This window comes from Procambarus clarkii, chromosome 48 (assembly GCF_040958095.1).
Source record: "Procambarus clarkii isolate CNS0578487 chromosome 48, FALCON_Pclarkii_2.0, whole genome shotgun sequence".
Classification (NCBI taxonomy): domain Eukaryota; kingdom Metazoa; phylum Arthropoda; class Malacostraca; order Decapoda; family Cambaridae; genus Procambarus; species Procambarus clarkii.
Genome location: NC_091197.1, coordinates 11,114,892 through 11,136,756, shown reverse-complemented (window position 1 = coordinate 11,136,756; position 21,865 = coordinate 11,114,892). Strand labels below are relative to the sequence as shown.

At 45.6% G+C, this 21,865-nt stretch overlaps 3 protein-coding genes across 4 annotated transcripts in view; 2 read left to right on the top strand and 1 right to left on the bottom strand.

Annotated features, from left to right (window-relative positions):
• The window catches only part of LOC123764773 (multiple epidermal growth factor-like domains protein 6), a 377,392-nt gene that overhangs the window by 197,571 nt on the left and 157,956 nt on the right, over nt 1-21,865 (bottom strand). The gene's annotated exons all lie outside the window — the stretch shown is intronic.
• LOC123764774 (uncharacterized) overlaps nt 1-21,865 on the top strand; it is a 131,646-nt gene that overhangs the window by 22,464 nt on the left and 87,317 nt on the right. For both annotated transcript variants that reach the window (XM_045752893.2, XM_045752892.2), the window contains exon 2: nt 17,900-18,341. In XM_045752893.2, the coding sequence (XP_045608849.2) occupies nt 18,188-18,341 (154 nt within the window). In that variant the 5' untranslated portion in view covers nt 17,900-18,187. The remainder of the gene's footprint in view (nt 1-17,899; nt 18,342-21,865) is intronic.
• On the top strand, nt 10,927-11,562 carry LOC138351080 (trans-Golgi network integral membrane protein 2-like). The gene has a single exon (XM_069302706.1). It carries the CDS (start codon nt 10,927-10,929, stop codon nt 11,560-11,562), a length of 636 nt encoding a protein of 211 aa, XP_069158807.1.

The window sequence follows — 21,865 nt, the reverse complement described above, 5'->3', positions numbered from 1 at the left end:
AAGGACGATATGTGGGGAGAGAGAGAGACAGAGAGAGAGAGAGGAGATTGTAGCCTGGAAGAGGTATGCTAGGAGGAGTGAGAGCTACAGATAGCCTGGACGGGCGCTGGAGGAAACACCTCGCCCTTGGTGTAGCCATCACGTCACTTTTCCTTGTTACCAAGGAACCAACGTTGCTATTGTTGAGCACGGGAGACATCTCCCGTCTCGCAGGGTGCAGTCGCACCTCCACAGATCTCCAGTATCATCTATTGATACTGGTAATGGCTCAAAAGGGCCACCACTTACGGGCTATTCATGCCCGTGCCACCTTTTGGGTGGCTTAATCTTCAGCAATCTATTGTTGAGCCTGGCGCGGGGCGACGAGGAGTAGCGCTGACGGAGCCTCGTAGACAACTCTCACTGACCTCAATCTACCACCCCACAGGTACAATCTACCACCCCACAGGTACAATCTACCGTCCTAACGGTAAAATCTACCGCCACACAGGTACACTGTCGACCTTCAGACTGGTACAATCCACCTCCTGACGTACATATGGGTTAACAGATTTTATAAATACATAATGACATATTTGTTAATGGATATCACTTATTATCACACATACACACGCACAATTGTGTGTGTGTGTGTGTGTCACAATCCCTTTTGCTCTACGCGAGGTTTCTGTCCACGCTGAGCTGGCCTTAGGAGACCTGCGTTTTCATTTGACAGATGTACACAATCACATATGTACAGAACACAAGCCATAATACATCCGGCAATATAGTCTAATGAGCAAGTGATCTTATGTATATATATCAGCATCTCCAAGACAGATTCAATGTAAACAAATCCACAAGGGCCGTGACGAGGGTTCGAACCTACATCCGATTGGGTTCAATGAAACAGGTTCACATGTGTTCATCTCTGGCACTCTTTATTTCTCCAACTGGTTAGTCTGCTCACAGCAAATTTCTTACAGCAACTGTAATCTGCTTGTAAATTATTTATAATGATTGAAATCTGCTTGTAAACTACTTGTATCGAATGTATTCTGCTTGTAAATTACCTTCGTCAACTGTAATCTGCTTGTAAATTCTTGACATTGTCTGCACTCTGCTTGTAACACTTGATGAGACACTCATCAGATGGTCATTAGCAGGGATCATCCATTTGGATCCAAGTTCGCCTTGAGTGATGCCTTCTCGCTAGATGTCGAATTTTGGCGTATAAATCCCCTACGGCCCAAAACAGTTGTACTATACATCACAGCGGCTCGCAAAATTGACGTGATGTTCCGTGGGTCTTCGGTTAGATGACGCAATGTATGACGCAGTGTATGACGCAGTGTATGACGCAGTGTGAGTGCGTCATCGACCATGAAGGTCCTATAATCTCGTGATCTCCCACCGTCAAGGATGACGTCCACTTCCTGACCCTTCTGTTGCCTCAGACATTATGGGTGTTTGAGTCAGGTGTATTCCTGGTGTGTATATCCACCGGGAAGTGTATAATACAACTCTCCATCGCTGAGTGTATAATACACACCATCTCTGAGCTGCTTGACCTCAGCAACACCTTCAACACTTCCACTACATATCAATAGGTTAGCGTGGAAACAGTGTGGCTGTGTCTATCGAGTTGCTCGAGTCTATCGAGTTGCTTGAATCTATCGAGTTCCTGAGTCTATCGAATCAAATTACCAGGTAATATAAAATACGTATGCACATATTACAAAAAAAAATCAGCATTGACAAAATTCGGGCCAAAAATGTGTTATGCTTGCCATAATTTTCCTGGGTTCGAAAATATTGTCAAGATCTCGAGAAATTGTTAATGTATATATATTGTTTAATTATGAAAATACAATTGGCACATGGTTAGTTAGTGATAACTAACTCGTAGTGATAACTATGTCATTTACAAAACACGCTGTAAAGATTCTATATTCTATATAGAAAACATCTAAACATTTGAAATTTCAAATTTTGCAACATAAATATTCTTTAAGAAGCTGTTAATTATCTAACGTTTTATTTCTTCATTTGACAAAAAATTCCCATAAAATTGATTGGGTGAGGTTTTCTTCAGTAATAAACTATAAATGCATGTTCAATAGAAACATTATTAAATCTGCTTAATACAAATTACAAAACCATACAATAAGAATATTTGTAATGTTTTGTACAATTTTGATCCATTTTTAATGGATCCATTTTACTTGATCCATTTTTAATGGATCAAGTAAAAAGAGATCTTTGTAAGAGGATTAATACATACATTCAAGTGTGGTCTAGAGCAGACACTGGCGAGATACTGTACCGACGCTCAGTGCGCTCAACTCACACCAAAGTATCACCTGTGTATTTTGACCAGACCACACACTAGAAATTGAAGGGACGACGACGTTTCGGTCCGTCCTGGACCATTCTCAAGTCGATAATTACAATCGACTTGAGAATGGTCCAGGACGGACCGAAACGTCGTCGTCCCTTCAATTTCTAGTGTGTGGTCTGGTCAACATACTTCAGCCACGTTATTGTGACTCATCGCCTGCATATCACCTGTGTACTTCTGTATATTCGACCAAATATATATATAGTATCTTAGTGTCTGTGTTTATTCGGGAGACATCTCCCGTCACGCAGGGTGTAGTCGCACCTCCACAGATCTCCAGTATCAGCTCTTGATACTGGTAATGGCTCAAAAGGGCCACCACTTACAGGCTATTCATGCCCGTGCCACCTTTTGGGTGGCTTAATCTTCATCAATCAATCAATGTGTTTATTGTCACCATACTTTACGTAACAATAGAACCGTTACATTGGTAATATATTAGGCCTTCTAGGAACTCACATGCATTAGCCATTAGGGATAATGCTTCCAGAAACTCACAAGTAATGGTCATTCGACCTTCTGCCATTTTATCTTCTTAAGTTCATGAACCAATATTACAAAACCTGTTTTTATACTTCACATGTCACCTTTGTGCCTATTTATTCAAGAGTTGCATTTCAGTTATTTTTACGGGCTATTCATGCCCGTGCCACCTCTTGGGTGGCTTAATCTTGAAATTCAGTAATTTCACGACCAAAGATCACATTCACTCCAAAAAATCTACCAATTACGGGCTATTCATGCCCGTGCCACCTCTTATGGTGGCTAAATCTTCATCAATCATTCAGTTATTGAACTTTTGATAATGCGACGATTAACACAAAAACGCTCAGGTTAATTCTGGTTTAATGTGACCCAATATTTTCACATTATACATCCCGTGTTAATTTCACACACACACACGGCCTCCCCACCATAGACATAGGGAAGGGGGGAAGGGGGAGCTAAGGAATACCCTGGTTTCCATAGGATTTTACTGGGGGCAGTTTGGGTCACTTCTCTAGGAAATGCTCAGGAAAATTATCTGGGAAATTTTCTAGGAAATTCTCCGGGAAATTTTCTAGGAAATTCTCCGGGAAATTCTCTAGGAAATTCTCTAGGAAATTCTCTGGGAAATTCTCTGGGAAATTCTCTAGGAAATTCTCTGGGAAATTCTCTAGGAAATTCTCTGAGAAATTCTCTGGGAAATTCTCTGGGAAATTCTCTGGGAAATTCTCTGGGAAATTCTCTAGGAAATTCTCTGGGAAATTCTCTGGGAAATTCTCTAGGAAATTCTCTAGGAAATTCTCTGGGAAATTCTCTGGGAAAACATACACAGCAGCTACATCAATGAGTTGTTACCTTGTTACCTTGCATCTTCTTGCAGCGTGAATAAGGCAGCTACTACACTCACGGCGTCACTGGGGTCCAGTGGGGTCCACGGGGTCACTGGGGTCCACGGGGCCAGGTAGCCAGCCAGGAATGGGGTCAAGGTGGTGCCGGCCACCCACGGTATCGTGAGGGAGCTGACCCTTCTAGCCACAGTTCCTAACATCAAGATAGTGACGGACTAAAGTGCCTTTTTCCTAACCTACCTGAGAACTTGGGAACAGAAAACGAGACATTATGTTTAATTTCGCGAGCTAGCCGCTACCATTATCTAGTACGACGATTTTTTTTGGTCTTAGTACGTCAAAATGCGACGTGTTACCAGGAGGACGGGTTGGGTGGAGACGCCCGTCTGCCTGACTGTCTGTCTGTCTCATGGTGGGCCAAGAAGGACGTAAGCCACATGGGAGAAAGACAGAGATGAGACAGTAAAGGTTTTGAGAGTAAAGAGAAAAGACACAGGCAGGCAGACAGTAGCAGGAGCAGCAACAGCAGGAGCAACAGCAGCAGCAACAGCACAGCAACAGCAGCAGCAGCAGCAGCAGCAACAGCAGCATCAACAGCAACAGCAGCAGCAGCAGCAGCAGGAGCAACAGCAGCAGCAACAGCAGCAGCAACAGCAGCAGCAACAACAGCAGCAACAACAGCAACAGCAGCAGCAACACAGCAGCAACAACACAAGCAAAAACACAGCAACAGAAACAGCAGCAGCAACAGCAGCAGCAACAACAGCAGCAACAACAGCAACAGCAGCAGCAACACAGCAGCAACAACACAAGCAAAAACACAGCAACAGAAACAGCAGCAGCAACAGCAGGAGCAGCAACAGAGCAACAGCAGCAGCAGCAACAGGATAAACAAGGAGAAACATCAGCTGGCACTCAGGCCGAAAAAAAGCCTAATTATGGCACTTGAGGCTCACATTTCAGGCCGCGAGAGTGCCATACCCATCACGCTCGACATACACTCCTTCGCAACACAATTAATGTATTTTCCAACTACAAAATACATAAAAAAATATGTATTATAATTGCATTTACATAAGATTAATGAAGGACATATTATACAATGAACGGAAGTATAATGGAAGGCCGTGCAATATGAAGAAATGAATATAATATATATACATTATATATTATATTCAATATAATGATTATGAAGAAATGTAAATTGACGAACTTAATTTCAACTTTTTGGATCCCTATTTCTAGTTTGATGGTGGTAGGACTTGCCAATCAGCACTTAACTATCAGAGACAACAAAGAAATGTGAGGTCAGGCTCCTTATTAACCAGCCAATCAGTGTACACCTGTTTATTTTTTTTATATAAATTAACAATTCTGCAGTTCGAATCCTTAGTCGAATCTGTTGTTAAAGTTACGGATGGAGGTGGCTTCTACAGCTTATTCTTCCAGTTTCTACTGCGAGCGGTTCATTGATTGATTGATTGATTGGTTCATTGATTGATTGCTCGTACTGGGTACAAGTACTTCCGTACCTTTCGTCGGGTGGTTTGTGTTTCTAGGTGTCACTTAAGTGTCTCTTCTTCTTGTTGAGTTTAGTCTCAACTTGAAGAGAGTCTTTGTCAAACTTATATGTTTCTCTCAGTATCTGGTATGTTTTGATCATATCTCCTTTTGATTCTTTTATTTTTCTAGGGATGTAAGATTTAGTGCCTTAGGTGGTGGTGGTGGTAGTGGGGGTGGTAGTGGTGGTGTTGATGGTGGTGGGGGTGGTGGGGGGTGTGGGGGGGGGTGGTGATGGTGGTGGTAGTGGTGGTGTTGATGGTGGTGGGGGTGGTAATGGTGGTGTTGATGGTGGTGGGGGTGGTGGGGTGGGGGGGTGGTGGTGGTGGTGGTGGTGGTGGTGGTGGTGGTGGTGGTGATGGTGGTGGTGATGGTGGTGGTGGTGGTAGTGGTGGTGATGGTGGTGGTAGTGGTGGTGATGGTGGTAGTGGTGGTGATGGTGGTGGTGGTAGTGGTGGTGATGGTGGTGGTAGTGGTGGTGATGGTGGTGGTGGTAGTGGTGGTGATGGTGGTGGTGGTAGTGGTGGTGATGGTGGTAGTGGTGGTGATGGTGGTGGTAGTGGTGGTGATGGTGGTGGTGGTAGTGGTGGTAGTGGTGGTGATGGTGGTGGTGGTAGTGGTGGTGATGGTGGTGGTGGTGGTGGTGGTGATGGTGGTAGTGGTAGTGGTGATGGTGGTAGTGGTGGTGATGGTGGTGGTGGCGTTACGGTTAGGTCATCTGGGCCCGTGCCAAGCTCAAATACCCCCTTACCTTGAGGTGCTTCCGGGGCTTAGCGTCCCCGCGGCCCGGTCGTCGACCAGGGCCCCCCTCCCCCCCCCCTCCCTCACATGTCACTCCTCTCTCCTCATCCTTGTATTTGTCTCACGTCTCCTCCCTCTCTCTCTCTCTCTCTACAACACCTGAGATGTATAACACACCAGGAACGCTAAATTAATTTTAATTCCTTACAGCCCCCGCTCCTGTGCCAGGTAAATCCACTACGGGCTCGCCATAGCCCGTGCTACCTGGAACTTTTGGTTCCCAGTAGCTGAATCTATAACAGCTAAATTATTCCTAACTTGTTCATTAGCCTCAATACCCGCAATATGTGCACCCAGCGCAGGTAATTGACACAGTGGTAATTATCATACATAAAAAGTTGAATATCAGCTGTTTTTTTTTTTTTTTTGGTCTAACGGAATCAATGTTAACGGTATTGTATTAATTTTATGTTAACGGTATTGTATTAATTGTATTCCCGTTGCCATGCAGAGAATTTCACACCTGTGCGTGTATGTATAAATGTGTATTTGTCCATATGTTTGTATACATATATACGCATGTGTATATGCATGTACTTATATGTGTACATGTATATGCGTGTGGTTTATCCAGATGTGTATTAAACGCGCGTACGTATGTATACACGTGCATGAATTGGTGAATAGAATGAAATAATTTACAGTGGATAGATTGCGGTGAAATAGAACATGTCTTATTATTCAATGTACTGAGTAGTGATTAGTTAGGCTTTTAGAGAGGGGGGGTCATGGGGGGGGGGGTTGTCTTAGGCACTGTGACCCCCACGTGAGCAGCTGTGGGGCACTGTGACCCCCACGAGAGCAGCTGTGGGGCACTGCAACTACTTCAAGAGCAGCTGTGGGGCACTGTGACCACCTCAAGAGCAGCTGTGGGGCACTGTGACCCCCTCAAGAGCAGCTGTGGGGCACTGTGACCACCTCAAGAGCAGCTGTGGGGCACTGTGACCACCTCAAGAGCAGCTGTGGGGCACTGTGACCCCCACGAGAGCAGCTGTGGGGCACTGCAACTACTTCAAGAGCAGCTGTGGGGCACTGTGACTACCTCAAGAGCAGCTGTGGGGCACTGTGATTACCTCAAGAGCAGCTGTGGGCACTGTGACCCCCACGAGAGCAGCTGTGGGGTCAAGAACGACGTTCATAACACCATAACTGCCTCTACACTAACCACAACCACCACACCACAACCACCACACCACAACCACCACACCACAACCACCACACCACAACCACTAATGAAGACACAACCCATCACCGCCACAAGAAGGTGCAGTCAGCGGTATGCAGTAAAAGTTTATTTGGTAAACACAGGCGAAGAAAATGAGTTATTATCACATGTCCTAAATCACACGCTCAAGGCATAAGAGCCTCATTGATGCTTGATGACGTCTAACGATGTGATAGTGTTATCTTACAAGCTTGTTATCTTACAAGCTTAACGAAGCCAGCTTGTGTTTACATCCCGCGGCTCAATTGCTCCCGCCAGACTAGCAGAAACTGAAGACTTGATCCCCGCCAAACACACACCGAAACTACGACGTTGGTACAACGTTCGAACAAGTTTTAACACCTCCTACCCAGTTATAACAACCAATATAGCAAGTTGTAACAACGTTCTAATACCTCATAAACACGTTAAGCCAAGATGTAACAACTTTATTACAAGTTGTAACAAGCGGAAAATAGAGACAGTTTCGGTTTGTGTTTCCAGGGGAGGGAGGAAACTTTTTAACAATTATCGCCCACTTGAGGGAAAGATACAAGTGTGTGGAGAGAGGGAGTGAGAGAGAGGGAGTGAGAGAGAGTAATCCTGCCCATTACTACCCTCCGCCCCACTAATAAAACCATTTGTTTACAGGCGTCAGGAGACTCTCACTATGGTTTATGGGTCGTTAATGTCCTCCACACTCTGCCAATGTCTCGTTAGTGCTTAATAATAAGGCCATAACATCCTATACACTATACCGGCCTCTTCATTGGCCACCTCTTAGCTTCATCTGAATCGTATTTACACAAGCACCCCGTCTAACCTGTCGAGTCCGATGCATGGAAAACGTGAATAATTTGTGAGTCGTTACTTTCTGAAGGGGTTGCATTGGTAACGATGCTTGCGATAACGTGAATAACGCGGCTCATTAGTTGAAAGCAGGATGATTCAGTAGATGTTGGTAGTTAGTTACTTGACTCTGGTTTCATTGTTTGGGTACGATGGAGAGGCTTAGTGCGTGTGTAGTTATCTGACACCACAGTGTCACGGGCTCTGACACCACACTGTCACGGACCTACCACCACACAGCCACGGACCTACCACCACACTACCACGAACCTACCACCACACTACCACGGACCTACCACAACACAGCCACGGACCTGCCACGGACTTCCCTGTTTCCCTTGACCTTTGAGTTCTCTGGTTATTTTAAATATTAGATGATTGATTAGGCTTCTCCCACTCATGTCTTTAAGTCACTGGTGCCGCTTTTTGTCTCTATTCTAGTTCTCAAGGGAAGTTTGACCTTTGTTAGCTCTCAAGGGGTTGAATTTTACCTTATTTAAGTTCTTGCAATGTATAATGAGAAACGAATGAATAGGAATGTATAATGAAGCAATGTGTGAGGGTTTGGGGAGAGGGAGGTAGAGAGGGATAGAAGGGAACATTCTCAAAGGGAAATCGACCTTTTCCAGGAGAGTTTGACCTATTTTAGTTCTCATGGAGAGCATGACCTTTTTTTACGATTGTGTTCAGGTAAAACAATAGCATTTTTTACGTCGTGGCAAATGGAGAGAAAGGGATCCTTTAACGTAGTGATCAGTGTGGTCGCAACAGAACGGTCCCTGGTTCGATTCCCTCGGCAGGACAGGAAACGACAGTTTGTACAGGGTTTTCTTTCACCTGATGCATCTGTTCACCTATTAGAAAATAGGGACATACCCGAGGAAGGTGTAAATAACAATTCGCACGTGTCTGTAGATCGCTGAAGGAAACGCTATTGCAATTTTCCACATATCGGCAGTTCTTAGGTGAACATTGAACACATCCTGCGGTGAACAATTAACATATCCTTCGGTGACGGAGGTGAACGGTGAAAATACCTTAATTTTGATGAACAATTAACACATTCTTTGGTGAACAATGTACATATTCTTTGGTGAACAATTAACACATTCTTTGGTGAACAATGTACATATCCTTTGGTGAACAATTAACACATTCTTTGGTGAACAATGTACATATCCTTTGGTGAACAATGAACATATCCTTTGGTGAACAATGAACATATCCTTTAGGTGAACAATGAACATATCCTTTAGGTGAACAGTGAACACATTCTTTGATGAACGCTGAACATACCCTTTGGTGAACAATGCACATAACCTTTGGTAAATAGTGAACAAATAAGCCTTTTTGTTGAACAGTAGGCAATCCGTTCTAGCCAGTAAACAAATGATTTTGTGAACATTGAACAAGCCGTTTGGTGAACATGTCGATGGCTCCGCCCACTCTTACTTGTTCAATAACCTGTACATATTATTTGTTTCAGAAAATAGGCCTATATAAACCCTGATAGGTGACTGGGCTTACTAGGTCTTAACACCTAAACTACCAGACAATAATTATGCCAATTACCACGTCTCGCTCTGAGTTAGAACACACACACACCTGTTGATTGACAGTTGAGAGGCGGGACCAAAGAGCCAGAGCTCAACCCCCGCAAGCACAATTAGGTGAGTACAAGTAGGTGAGTACACACACACACACACACACACACACACACACACACACACACACACACACACACACACATATATACACACACAAGGGGGGCCTGGTAGCCTGGTGGATAGCGCGCAGGACTCGTAATTCTGTGGCGCGGGTTCGATTCCCGCACCAGGCAGAAACAAATGGGCAAAGTTTCTTTCACCCTGAATGCCCCTGTTACCTAGCAGTAAATAGGTACCTGGGAGTTAGTCAGCTGTCACGGGCTGCTTCCTGGGGTGTGTGTGCCAGTTGAGAGGCGGGCCGAAGGAGCAAAGCTCAACCCCCGCAAACACAACTAAGGTGAATACAACTAGGTGAATACACACACACACACACACACACACACACACACACACACACACACACACACACACACACACACACACAACATAGGTAAGTTGTTTCATAGCCCACTTAAAGAAACAAACTTAAACAAGGTCATAGCTATGTAACCAGTCACGTGACGGTCCTATGATGATTAAACTATGAGAAGACATGATAACGACGTCTGCGATCCTCAGCGGGACTGATAACCTCGATGAAAGAACATGTTGAGTGTCAGCCTAGCCGCTAGGGTCGCCCTAGGGGGAAGATATAAGAGCTAGGCGCCCAGGGCTGTGATAGTGTCCCTCACCCTATAAGGACTCCGGGTAATATGTGAGAGGTAGCGGGGTTTGTCAGTGGGATTTACGAGTGTGTGAGTGTGAGGGTGTGGGGGTGGGATGCCTTTGTTACCTCCTCACGGCACACACACTCTCTCTCTCTCTCTCTCTCTCTCTCTCTCTCTCTCTCTCTCTCTCTCTCTCTCTCTCTCTCTCTCTCTCTCTCTCTCTCTCTCTCTCTCCCAGACGTTTCTCACTCACAGTGAGTGAGAGAGACACTCACATTAGCTTCCCTTGGCACTCTTTACCTCTAATGGGACCTCCTCATTGGCATCCTTCTCTACCTGGGCGTTGTTACTGACAATCACTTGTTGGGCTCCATCAATGTTACAGCCACTCCTCTTACAGCTACTCCTGTTACAGCTACTCCGGTTACAGTTACTCCTGTTTAACACCCAGGAAGAGCATCATCTGCGTTTCTCGCCCCCAAAAATGTGTAATTCCAGGTATAAGAACATTAACTCGCGTGGGTACTATAGGGCCTGGACAGACCCAACAAGCCAGGCCCAACAAGCCAGACCCAACAAGACAGACCCAACAAGTCAGACCCAACAAGCCAGACCCAACAAGTCAGACCCAACAAGCCAGACCCAACAAGCCAGACCCAACAAGACAGACCCAACAAGACAGACCCAACAAGACAGACCCAACAAGACAGACCCAACAAGCCAGACCCAACAAGCCAGACCCAACAAGCCAGACCCAACAAGCCAGACCCAACAAGACAGACCCAACAAGACAGACCCAACAAGTCAGACCCAACAAGCCAGACCCAACAAGACAGACCCAACAAGCCAGACCCAACAAGGCAGACCCAACAAGGCAGACCCAACAAGACAGACCCAACAAGACAGACCCAACAAGCCAGGCCCAACAAGCCAGACCCAACAAGACAGACCCAACAAGTCAGACCCAACAAGCCAGACCCAACAAGTCAGACCCAACAAGACAGACCCAACAAGCCAGACCCAACAAGCCAGACCCAACAAGGCAGACCCCAGCCCATGCCTGGTCGCCTGCAGACATGGTCAACGAACCCCACTGTTAATAGATGGTTTAATAGATTGATTTAGATCTGCCGTCAAGCAGTGGTGGGTTACGACCTTTCTTGTCAGCTGATTGAAAGGACATGCCTGGGGAAGGGTGGGGGGGGGGGGGGGGTAGACAGCAATTGGGGTGAGGGGAAAGGGGGGGGTGGTAAGAGGAGGGAAAGGGGGAGATATATGTGGATATCAGTGAGGAAATGAGAGAAATGTGAGGTGAAGGTATAGGAGCTGTTGCAGGAAGTGTCTGAGGTGGAGGAAGAGAGGAAACACCCTAGACGTGGCCCTACACCCTAGACGTGGCCCTACACCCTAGACGTGGCCCTACACCCTAGACGTGGCCCTATAACACCCTAGACGTGGCCCTATACTCTAGACGTGGCCCTATACCCTAGACGTGGCCCTACACCCTATAGACATGGCGCTACACGATGACGTAGATGAGTCTATTTCATTTTTACTGACCTGGGTTCAAAGAAGATGGAGAGGTACAGGTGAAAAAAAAAGGTTTAGGAACAGGAACTATAGTATTAGTTATAATAGGAGGCGGACTGTCCGCCTTGCTGGCACGATATGCATGTGCTCGGTAGCTAAACTGAGCTCGATCTCTTGTGTCAGAGAGCTGCGGGTGTGTGCAAGGCTCCTCACATATATTTCAACACATGGGAATATCTACAAGGACCGAGGACGAGTGTGAGGGGCCGAGGACGAGCGTGAGGGGCCGAGGACGAGCGTGAGGGGCCGAGGACGAGTGTGAGGGGCCGAGGACGAGTGTGAGGGGCCGAGGACGAGTGTGAGGGGCCGAGGACGAGTGTGAGGGGCCGAGGACGAGTGTGAGGGGCCGAGGACGAGTGTGAGGGGCCGAAGACGAGTGTGAGGGGCCGAGGACGAGCGTGAGGGGCCGAGGACGAGTGTGAGGGGCCGAGGACGAGTGTGAGGGGCCGAGGACGAGCGTGAGGGCCTGAGGACGAGTGTGAGGGGCCGAGGACGAGTGTGAGGGGCCGAGGACAAGCGTGAGGGCCTGAGCGACGACACTGAAACCACGGCAACAACACTTAGCTCACGATGCTTAAGCTGTCCAAGCTTCACTAAGGCCATGACGCTAAACGAACAGAAACTAACGAAGACCAACGGAACAGCAAGATTAGTTTTGTCTCTGTGATGACAATAACACTTGCGAGGCTGACGACAGGCACAGGTGGAGCACCTACCATGGGCTCTACCTCGTGCCAGTTTCAGGGATCATCATTACCGACACAAAAGTGATGAAGCCGATTATACTGATGATGATAGGGGCCGGATGTACTGGTGGCGAGGGGCTAAGAAGGTTACTATTATGATGACGATGGAATGATGTACAGCCCGGTTGGTCTGGCACTTCTTGCAAGAACGTACCCAATTGTTTCTTGAGGAAGTCTACCTTTGTTCAGACAACATTTGAAATGCTTTCTGGGAGAGTATTAAACAGAATTGAACACTGATATGCTCTCTGATTTTGTTTGTGGCGCCTCAACTTCTCACTGGTTCTATTCTGCATTTCCGTCCGTATCTTTCGCTCCAGTATGTTGTTATTCTATTGTGCAAATTTGAGAACTGTCCCTCCAGTATCTTCCATGAATATATTTCTGGGCCCTCTCCTCTGGCTCGGGGAGTAGAGGAACTCCCGGAATCCTCTACAGGTATGGAAAAGGTATTAGAGGGTACCTCTTCTCTTTTCCAAAGAGTATATTATGAGAACAAATCCACAAGGGCCGTGACGAGGATTCGAACCTGCGAATTATATTATGAGAGCTTCAAGGCGGTCCCAATAATTTAGGTGCTTTATCGTGTCTATGCGTGCTGTATATGTTCTCTGTATTCCCTCTATTCCACAAATCTCTCTTGCTGTGAAAGGGAAAAGTGAGTACTGAGCAGTATTCAAGACGGAAGAGCATTAGTGATTTAAACAGCATTAGCATTGCTGTGAGATCCCTGTATCTGAACGTTCTCATAATCCATCCTATCATTTTCCTGGCTGCCGTTATATTTGATCGATTGTGTTCACTGAAAGTCAGATCGTCAGATATCTTAAAATTCCCAAAAGTTTTACATGTGATTTTTCTTCTAAGAGTAAGTGTGACCGTGTCTTGCACCCTGTATTTCGAACTTTGACAAGTTCCTCGTTTCTGTCATTCCTGTAAGTACCTGAAACTTATCACTTAAGCATCATGTTATTTTCCATTGCACACTCAAAGACTTTATTAATATCGACATATTTTTCAGTGTCTTATACAGAGGAAATTTTCATGCAGATTTTTAAATCATTTACAAAGAATGACACGAAGCTGTGACTAGTAATTTTGTCTAAATCCGAGATAAGAATAAGAAAGAGAATTAGTCCAAGGACTGTGCCCTGCGGTACAAAGCTTTTCACTGCACTTCATCTTAATTGACTATTAATCTTTGCATTCTGTTTACAAAAAGGTCAGGTCAATCAACTGATTAAGTCCAAGTGAAGTGGAAAGTTCTGTACCCCAGGACACAGTTTTTGCATACCGGTAATGAGAAGATGGTGAGGTGCTCTGGCGTAGTAGGGATGGTGAGAGAGGGGAAGATTAGGGGGAGAGGAGGGGGAGGTGAAGCTGTCAGGCATTAGTGGTGATGGTGATGGTTTCTGCAGTCATCTCCTGCTGCTGCTGCTGCTGCTGCTGCTGCTGCTGCTGCTGCTGCTGCTGCTGGGTCGGTACACCTCTGGCCTCCCTGTGACCTCTCCTGCCTCAACCTTTTCCTTATCTCACCCATCCTCATTACCTACTGTTTGTGAGTCCATGGATCATCCACGCGTGATTGGCGTAGATTTGATTAGATGACCTGTTATCGCTCTCCGCTCTCTCCAACGGCCGTCATCTTTTCCTTTCCGGGTGTTAGCTGGTACTCACTCTCTCTCCCTTTCATCTGCGTCCTTTCCTTCCATGAGTGACTGAGTGAATGATCACTGGCTGACCCACTGAGACGCTGAGAGGTGAGTACCGCTGGGAATCGTCAGAGTGGCGGGTCCCTCCCAGAGGTAAACAGTCCCACGTGGACTCTCTTGCACTCTCCCCCCCACCTCCCCCACCACCTCCCCACCACCTTCCTTAACGACTCAAGGGTCTAGTCAGCCTATCACCTCGCGTCATCCTACACCAGGGGGACTATGCTGGCGGTAGTTACGCTTACAAAAGTAAATAACCGGAATTTGACTTGGAAATGCCGCCTCTTAACTCACAACCCGGACGGGTTCAGTCCCCGGGGCGGGACAGAAACGGTTGGGCACGTTGCCTTTCCGCTGATACATCTGCTCACCAAGCGGTAAAATGGGTAAATATAGGAGTTAGGGAACTATAGTGGGTTGCATGATGGAGCTGCCTCTCCGAATTTACAATCCTACAGTCTTGAAATACTGAATAATATTGAAGTACTGTATTATATTGTAATATGGAAATAGATAAATATATAGATAAATAGACAAATCAACAGGTTTTCCAGAAACAATAGTAACGAGGCTATGAATGAAATATACAAAATATAAAATGTATTCCCTTGTGTAGGTCTGCAGGCCATAGTGCAGGTCTGCAGGCCATAGTGCAGGTCTGCAGGCCATAGTGCAGGTCTGCAGGCTATAGTGCAGGTCTGCAGGCCATAGTGCAGGTCTGCAGGCTATAGTGCAGGTCTGCAGGCCATAGTGCAGGTCTGCAGGCCATAGTGCAGGTCTGCAGGCCATAGTGCAGGTCTGCAGGCCATAGTGCAGGTCTGCAGGCCATAGTGCAGGTCTGCAGGCCATAGTGCAGGTCTGCAGGCCATAGTGCAGGTCTGCAGGCCATAGTGCAGGTCTGCAGGCTATAGTGCAGGTCTGCAGGCCATAGTGCAGGTCTGCAGGCCATAGTGCAGGTCTGCAGGCCATAGTGCAGGTCTGCAGGCCATAGTGCAGGTCTACAGGCCAGAGTGCAGGTCTGCAGGCCATAGTGCAGGTCTGCAGGCTATAGTGCAGGTCTGCAGGCCATAGTGCAGATCTGCAGGCTATAGTGCAGGTCTGCAGGCCATAGTGCAGGTCTGCAGGCCATAGTGCAGGTCTGCAGGCCATAGTGCAGGTCTGCAGGCCATAGTGCAGGTCTGCAGGCCATAGTGCAGGTCTGCAGGCCATAGTGCAGGTCTGCAGGCCATAGTGCAGGTCTGCAGGCCATAGTGCAGGTCTGCAGGCCATAGTGCAGGTCTGCAGGCCATAGTGCAGGTCTGCAGGCCATAGTGCAGGTCTGCAGGCCATAGTGCAGGTCTGCAGACCATAGTGCAGGTCTGCAGGCCAGAGTGCAGGTTAAGTCATCAGCGAGGGCTCTGGTGAAGTCATCAAGCAGTGTTACCAACCTCCCCAAGCGGCCGACCTGACACGCTTCAATATGCTTGAGAACATTGCAATGTTGTTGCACCTGAACAATCAACTGCAAAGTTGGACAAACAACAAATCTTAAATCATCCTGAAATGTCCCACAACAAAGAGGTTTTATTTTTGCAATTCGAGTGGTTATTGCTAAGGAGGTGTTGCGCGGCTTGTGTTATTTGATAGGAGGAGGATACTAGCTGTGGGGTGAGGGGTTGTGGTGAGGGGTTGTGGTGAGGGGGGTTGGGGTGAGGGGTTGTGGTGAGGGGGGGATAGTTGTGGGGTGAGGGGTTGTGGTGGGGGGAGACAGCTGAGGGGTGAGGGGTTGTGGGGTGAGGGGTTGTGGGGTGAGGGGACAGTTGTGGGGTGAGGGGTTGTGGTGAGGGGACAGTCTATGCAAGATCAAATTAAATCAATCATTACCGAATTCCCCGCGTCACGTCATTGTGAAGAATTTTGCATAGTATCTTTGAATCTTTTGGAATCTGAATTGTGTTATTTAGTTGTTATTGTCAATGTTGACATGAAATCTTACTTTGTTTGATAATTACGTAAGTTGATTTACAAGAAAACATACAAAGAAATCTAGTTTTATTTTTCCTTTCCGCGTTTTCTTCCATTCACACACTAAGTCCCCTCCTCCTCTGTCTCTCTCTCTCTCTCTCTCTCAGGGCTGCACCGACCTTGTCCTCTAACTCTCACAAACTTCGGGAGACATAAACCATCTTCCTGCTCCCGTTGACTGACGTGTCCACAGGAGGACACCCTCCGCTGACAATCAATGGAGAGCCATCATACAATTGTATCCTCGAAGTTGAATTAATTCGAATGTGGATTACTGGTATCTGCTCGTTAATGAACACGACCTCAAGTATTCAGAGTCCTTTCATCATTGGTGTGAATATTGTGGGTCCTTCACTATGTTCTGACGGCTCACAATACCTTCCTGAGCTACCAGGACATAGTGGCAGAGTGTCTGAATGGCAGTAAGGGACCCATACAATTCCTCATCCATGTCAATGACCTAACCTAACCTTGATGGCAATGTTTGCGGTGGATGCATATTATATATGTGTGTGTGTGTGTGTGTGTGTGTGTGTGTGTGTGTGTGTGTGTGTGTGTGTGTGTGTGTGTGTGCCCACGTGGTCCGGAATGCCCATGTGGGCGTCGCTGGGCCCTCCAGGTGAGAGCTCTCCACACCTTATGTAAATATCACTCCACTAACATCATGTCGAGTCAACTTGTCCTTTTACCTAATACGTCGCATTTGTAACGGATTATTACAAATTAAAACAACATAATACTAACGTCTTCCCATGCAAGATCTTGAAAGGTTGGGTGCGGGGGGTTGCTTGGGTTCGCACGTGTCTGGTTATGCTAAACAGTCGCATTCCTCTACGGAGTGATGCACTGAGAGACGGAGCTGTGGCTCCTGGGACCAGTCAGTGTGTACCTCTGACCTCCTGACCTTACGCCCTCCTCCCCCCCCCCCCCCCCCGCTAAGCTCTATACGCCTTTCTCCCTCAACACATTGCTTACCTCTTTAACCCTCCCTCCGTCCCTCCCATTGGAGCAGCGGCGTCGCCTTCTACAGCAACTAGGTCATCATAGCTTGGTGTATCTCCTCCCTCTAACACTAGGGGGGGTCAGGTCACCCACGCCTACACTGGGGTCACCATTATTCCCTCCCACTGACACATAGCGGGTCATTACTGTCCCCCTCTCACTGTCAGACTGGGTCACAACTGTTATACGCCACTGATATAAGTTAGGTCACCACTGTCTATCAATCTATATATATCTATCTCTCACGTTAGGTCTCAAATAACAGTTATCTGTACTAGGCCTTGCTACAGTGTTGCACATCAGGGCAACTCATCACTGTAGAGAGCCTGGCACAATTAGATGAGTTATTACATATATGCACAAGATCATTGAACTGAATGTCTTTTCTTGTATTGGCTTCCAGATGGCAGCACCAGTGACCAGCAGATGAAGACCAAACATATCTTATAGTGAGTGAGTCGCCTGAAGGAACATCCTGAAGGTGCGGCAAAGGTCCGCCACCATCAACGGCGTCTCCTCACCATTGGGCTACGGGCTCACCATAGCCCGTGCTACTTGGAACTTTGTTCCAGGTAGCGAATCTTTAACAACAACATCCTGACCATTAGATGAAGGGAAGAGCTTGGTCTCGGTGATCAGGAGTCGCGCCAGCAACCTGAGGAAGGTGGGGAAGGTATTCCTGCCCGCGAGGATGGCGGTCCAGAGCCGAGGCCCAAGAGCTAGAGTCTGGCAGGTGCGGCAGGGGAAGTGCTGCTGCTGTTGCTGCTGCACTCAGGCCTCCTGCTCTTCCCTGCTGCTGCTGTGTCTCCTCCTGCTGGCGTCTCCCCTCCTAACTCATGGACGAGGTAAGGCTCTCATTGTTCGGGTCAACACCACGATTCATCAAGCATTTTTTGTGCTTACTTACGAAACCTGTACATCTTTACCCCCGATCATGACAGCTTCGTCTATATTTATTTAACAGTTTACGGGCTTGGTAACACTGTGGTCGTTCCCAACCTATTGTTATTATCCGTAATGACAACCTCGTGCCTCGAACAAATAAACTAAGTCGTCATGATTGAGGAACGATCAATGGCGACCTCTGGCAACCATCACAGTCAATCTACAGATTCTGTTCTAGTGTTCTGTTCCAGTCTGTGTTCTAGTGTTCTGTTCTAGTGTTTTGTTCTAGTGTTTTGTTCTAGTGTTTTGTTCTAGTCTGTGTTCTAGTGTTCTGTTCCAGTCTGTGTTCTAGTGTTCTGTTCTAGTGTTTTGTTCTAGTCTGTGTTCTAGTGTTCTGTTCTAGTGTTTTGTTGTAGTCTGTGTTCTAGTGTTTTGTTCTAGTCTGTGTTCTGTTCTAGTCTGTGTTTTAGTCTTTGTTCTCGTGATATATACACATTGTCTACCTAAGGTAAATAGCTTCAGCTAAATGGTTTTTTGTTTAAACAAATATGCCGCATATTTGTGTATCTTGATAGGCCTAAGGTATATTGGCCCCTTAGGCCTATCAAACAAGGCCACACAAGTGATCACTGTGGCCAAGTATACTCCAGTCCTGTTTATATAATTCAGGACCCGAGTCAACTCACAATATATATACACCGAGAAGCGAAGTATAGCCTCACGGGTATTTATTCTGTATCTTTAGTTTAGTTCATTTATTATGCACCCCATACCCATCTTGTGGGCGGTAGTGGAAAGGGTTACAGAGGCACATAATGGGTTCAAATTATGTATTTGATATTACACATCATTCATACTGAAATGAAATTCCAGGGGGCGGTTATGAAAGCGATTATGTGTGTGTAAACTGAAAGTGAATATGTGACTAGTCATACCTGCTGTACAGGTGTGACTAGTCATACCTGCTGTACAGGTGTGACTAGTCATACCCGCTGTACAGGTGTGACTAGTCATACCCGCTGTACAGGTGTGACTAGTCATACCTGCTGTACAGGTGTGACTAGTCATACCTGCTGTACAGGTGTGACTAGTCATACCTGCTGTACAGGTGTGACTAGTCATACCTGCTGTATTCGTTTGCCTTGTTCGGGTTGAATGTAGACACAGTAGTCGCTTCTGTATATATTTATTGAGTGAGGCAAACAGGTGTATAACTGGCCAGCCGAGGTCCACCTACTCTGGGTCTGTGAGGATAACTGAGGCTGCTGGGAGCATGCTTGATGCTCCTCTGTCTGGCATGACGTCAGAGGCCTACTTGCCTGTGATTGGTTACATTTCAACTGACAGAATTTGAGTATAACACCGCTCGGACACGCTACCAAGTCGACGTCCCTTGTCGACAAGCTCTGGCTAGCTATATAGTTACAATGATACTGAAAGGACCTCGGTGGCATACAATAATGGCTTACATGTGAAATTTGCATAATAAAACATTGAAAGAAGATCAGGTGTGCGTAATACAAACAACTCGGCATATATGCACCAAAAAAAAAAAATTCATCATAATAGGTGAAAATCATGGTAACAATGCTTTGATTAAATCAGAGTATTAAGAACATGTGTATGTCTACTGATCAGATATGAACAATACAACCCAAGGTATTGCCTAAACAAAATTATTAACATGTGTCAATGGCATGTGCTTGAAAACCATACAAAATTAAACAATTATTACATTAATAGAACAAAGTTCTGACCTAACAACCACAATTGAATTTCAAGATAGATAATTTTTTTTTTTTCTCTTTTTTTTTTTTTTTTCGAAATATACAATATATTTACAAGACCAATGTACAATATATATAATGTGCAATATATTTACAAGCATATACAAGACCTGGATCAAGAAGACTAACATCTGCGTGATAGCAGTCAGGATTCACTGGCCACAATGTGGTTGCTAGAACAATAATAACTCTTATGACAAGCACTGTAAAAATACAAATGGTAGTAGACTTGACAATGGCATCTAATTCATAACAAAATAAAGTTGAGAAAAACTATACATTATATATAATGGTAATAATAAGACACATGTGGTAGAAATACTGCAATTGAGTTTTTTTTTTTTTTTTCAAAACAAACAGAATAACTACAGAGTGCATTCAATTATAAATTCTGCGGATATCTACACCTAGCTCATCCAGAGCACTATACAACTCTGGCTCTGACTGAAGGTCCGGAACAGATGAAACTTCATGTGACAAACTATCATCTTGAGAGATATCCTCGTTAACATCTAGCCAATGGACGTGTGGTGAGTGCACGGTTGAAACGAGAGGTCTAGATCTAAGATTATAATTGCTAGTATGGGGTTGCTGAACATCCAGTGGTCTGTCAACCACAGGAGGTGGTGTCCGAGTAGGAGTATCTGTCTGGGTAAGTTCATTGTCATCTTCCTCATCAGTCTCGTCAACAGTCATTTTAGCTAACTTCATGTGGTCTAAATGTTCATTTATATACTCTCCTGTTAACAAGTTCTTAAGTCTGTATTTGTTACCTTTAATAAGCTCGATTACCTTATATGGACCCAAAAATTTCTTAGTTAACTTGTACATAGGACCAGACCTGTGTTGGTTAAGTATCATTACTACAGATCCAATAGTTATTTTATTGGGTTTAGCTCGTGCATTCCTTGCTAGAGTGAACTCGGCTGTTGCTTTGGACAGTTGTTCTCGTATTTTCTTGAATACTAGTTGCATTTGTCTACGCTTCACTTGAACAAAATCATCTACGTTATATAAGGGAGTAGGGGGTACGTTAATCAATTCATTAGGGAGGATCTTATCTGTACCATAAAGAATAGCGTGAGGTGTGTCACCAGTAGAAACATTAATTGAAGAATTTATAGCACACTGAATTAAGGGTATAAAATCATCCCAATTGTTGTTATCAAAATTCAACGTGACTCTCAAGGCATCTAACACTTTCCTGTTAGTACGTTCAGCTAGTCCATTACTTGCCGGATGATAAGGCATAATGCTACATTTTTTGATGTTATATAAATCACACAAGCTAGTTAGAATACTATTACTGAATTCCGGACCATTATCTGAAAGGATTACTTTAGGCATACTATATCTACAAATTATCTGGTCATGGAATGCGCTGGCTATGGTTTCTGCTGTTTTGTTCGGGATAGGAACTAGTTCGCAAAACCGTGAAAAATTATCGACCATCACAAGCAAATGTTTGTTCCCTTTCTCTGTTTCCGCAAAATTTGTCAATAAATCCATCGATATTCGTTCCCAAGGAGCTTTAGTTGCTGGGTACACCTGAATTGGATTAGGTCCTGAAACATGTCCCTTGTGCTGTAAACAAGTTAAACATCTGTCAACATAATGAGCAATCTCCTTAGCCATTTTTGGCCAAAAATATTTCAATCGACCTTGTTGGAGTGTACGATCCTTTCCTGGATGTGCAC

Bases quoted from the DNA above. Each gene is read 5' to 3' on its own strand.
- LOC138351080 (XM_069302706.1), top strand. From the start codon at position 10,927: ATGTGTAATTCCAGGTATAAGAACATTAACTCGCGTGGGTACTATAGG.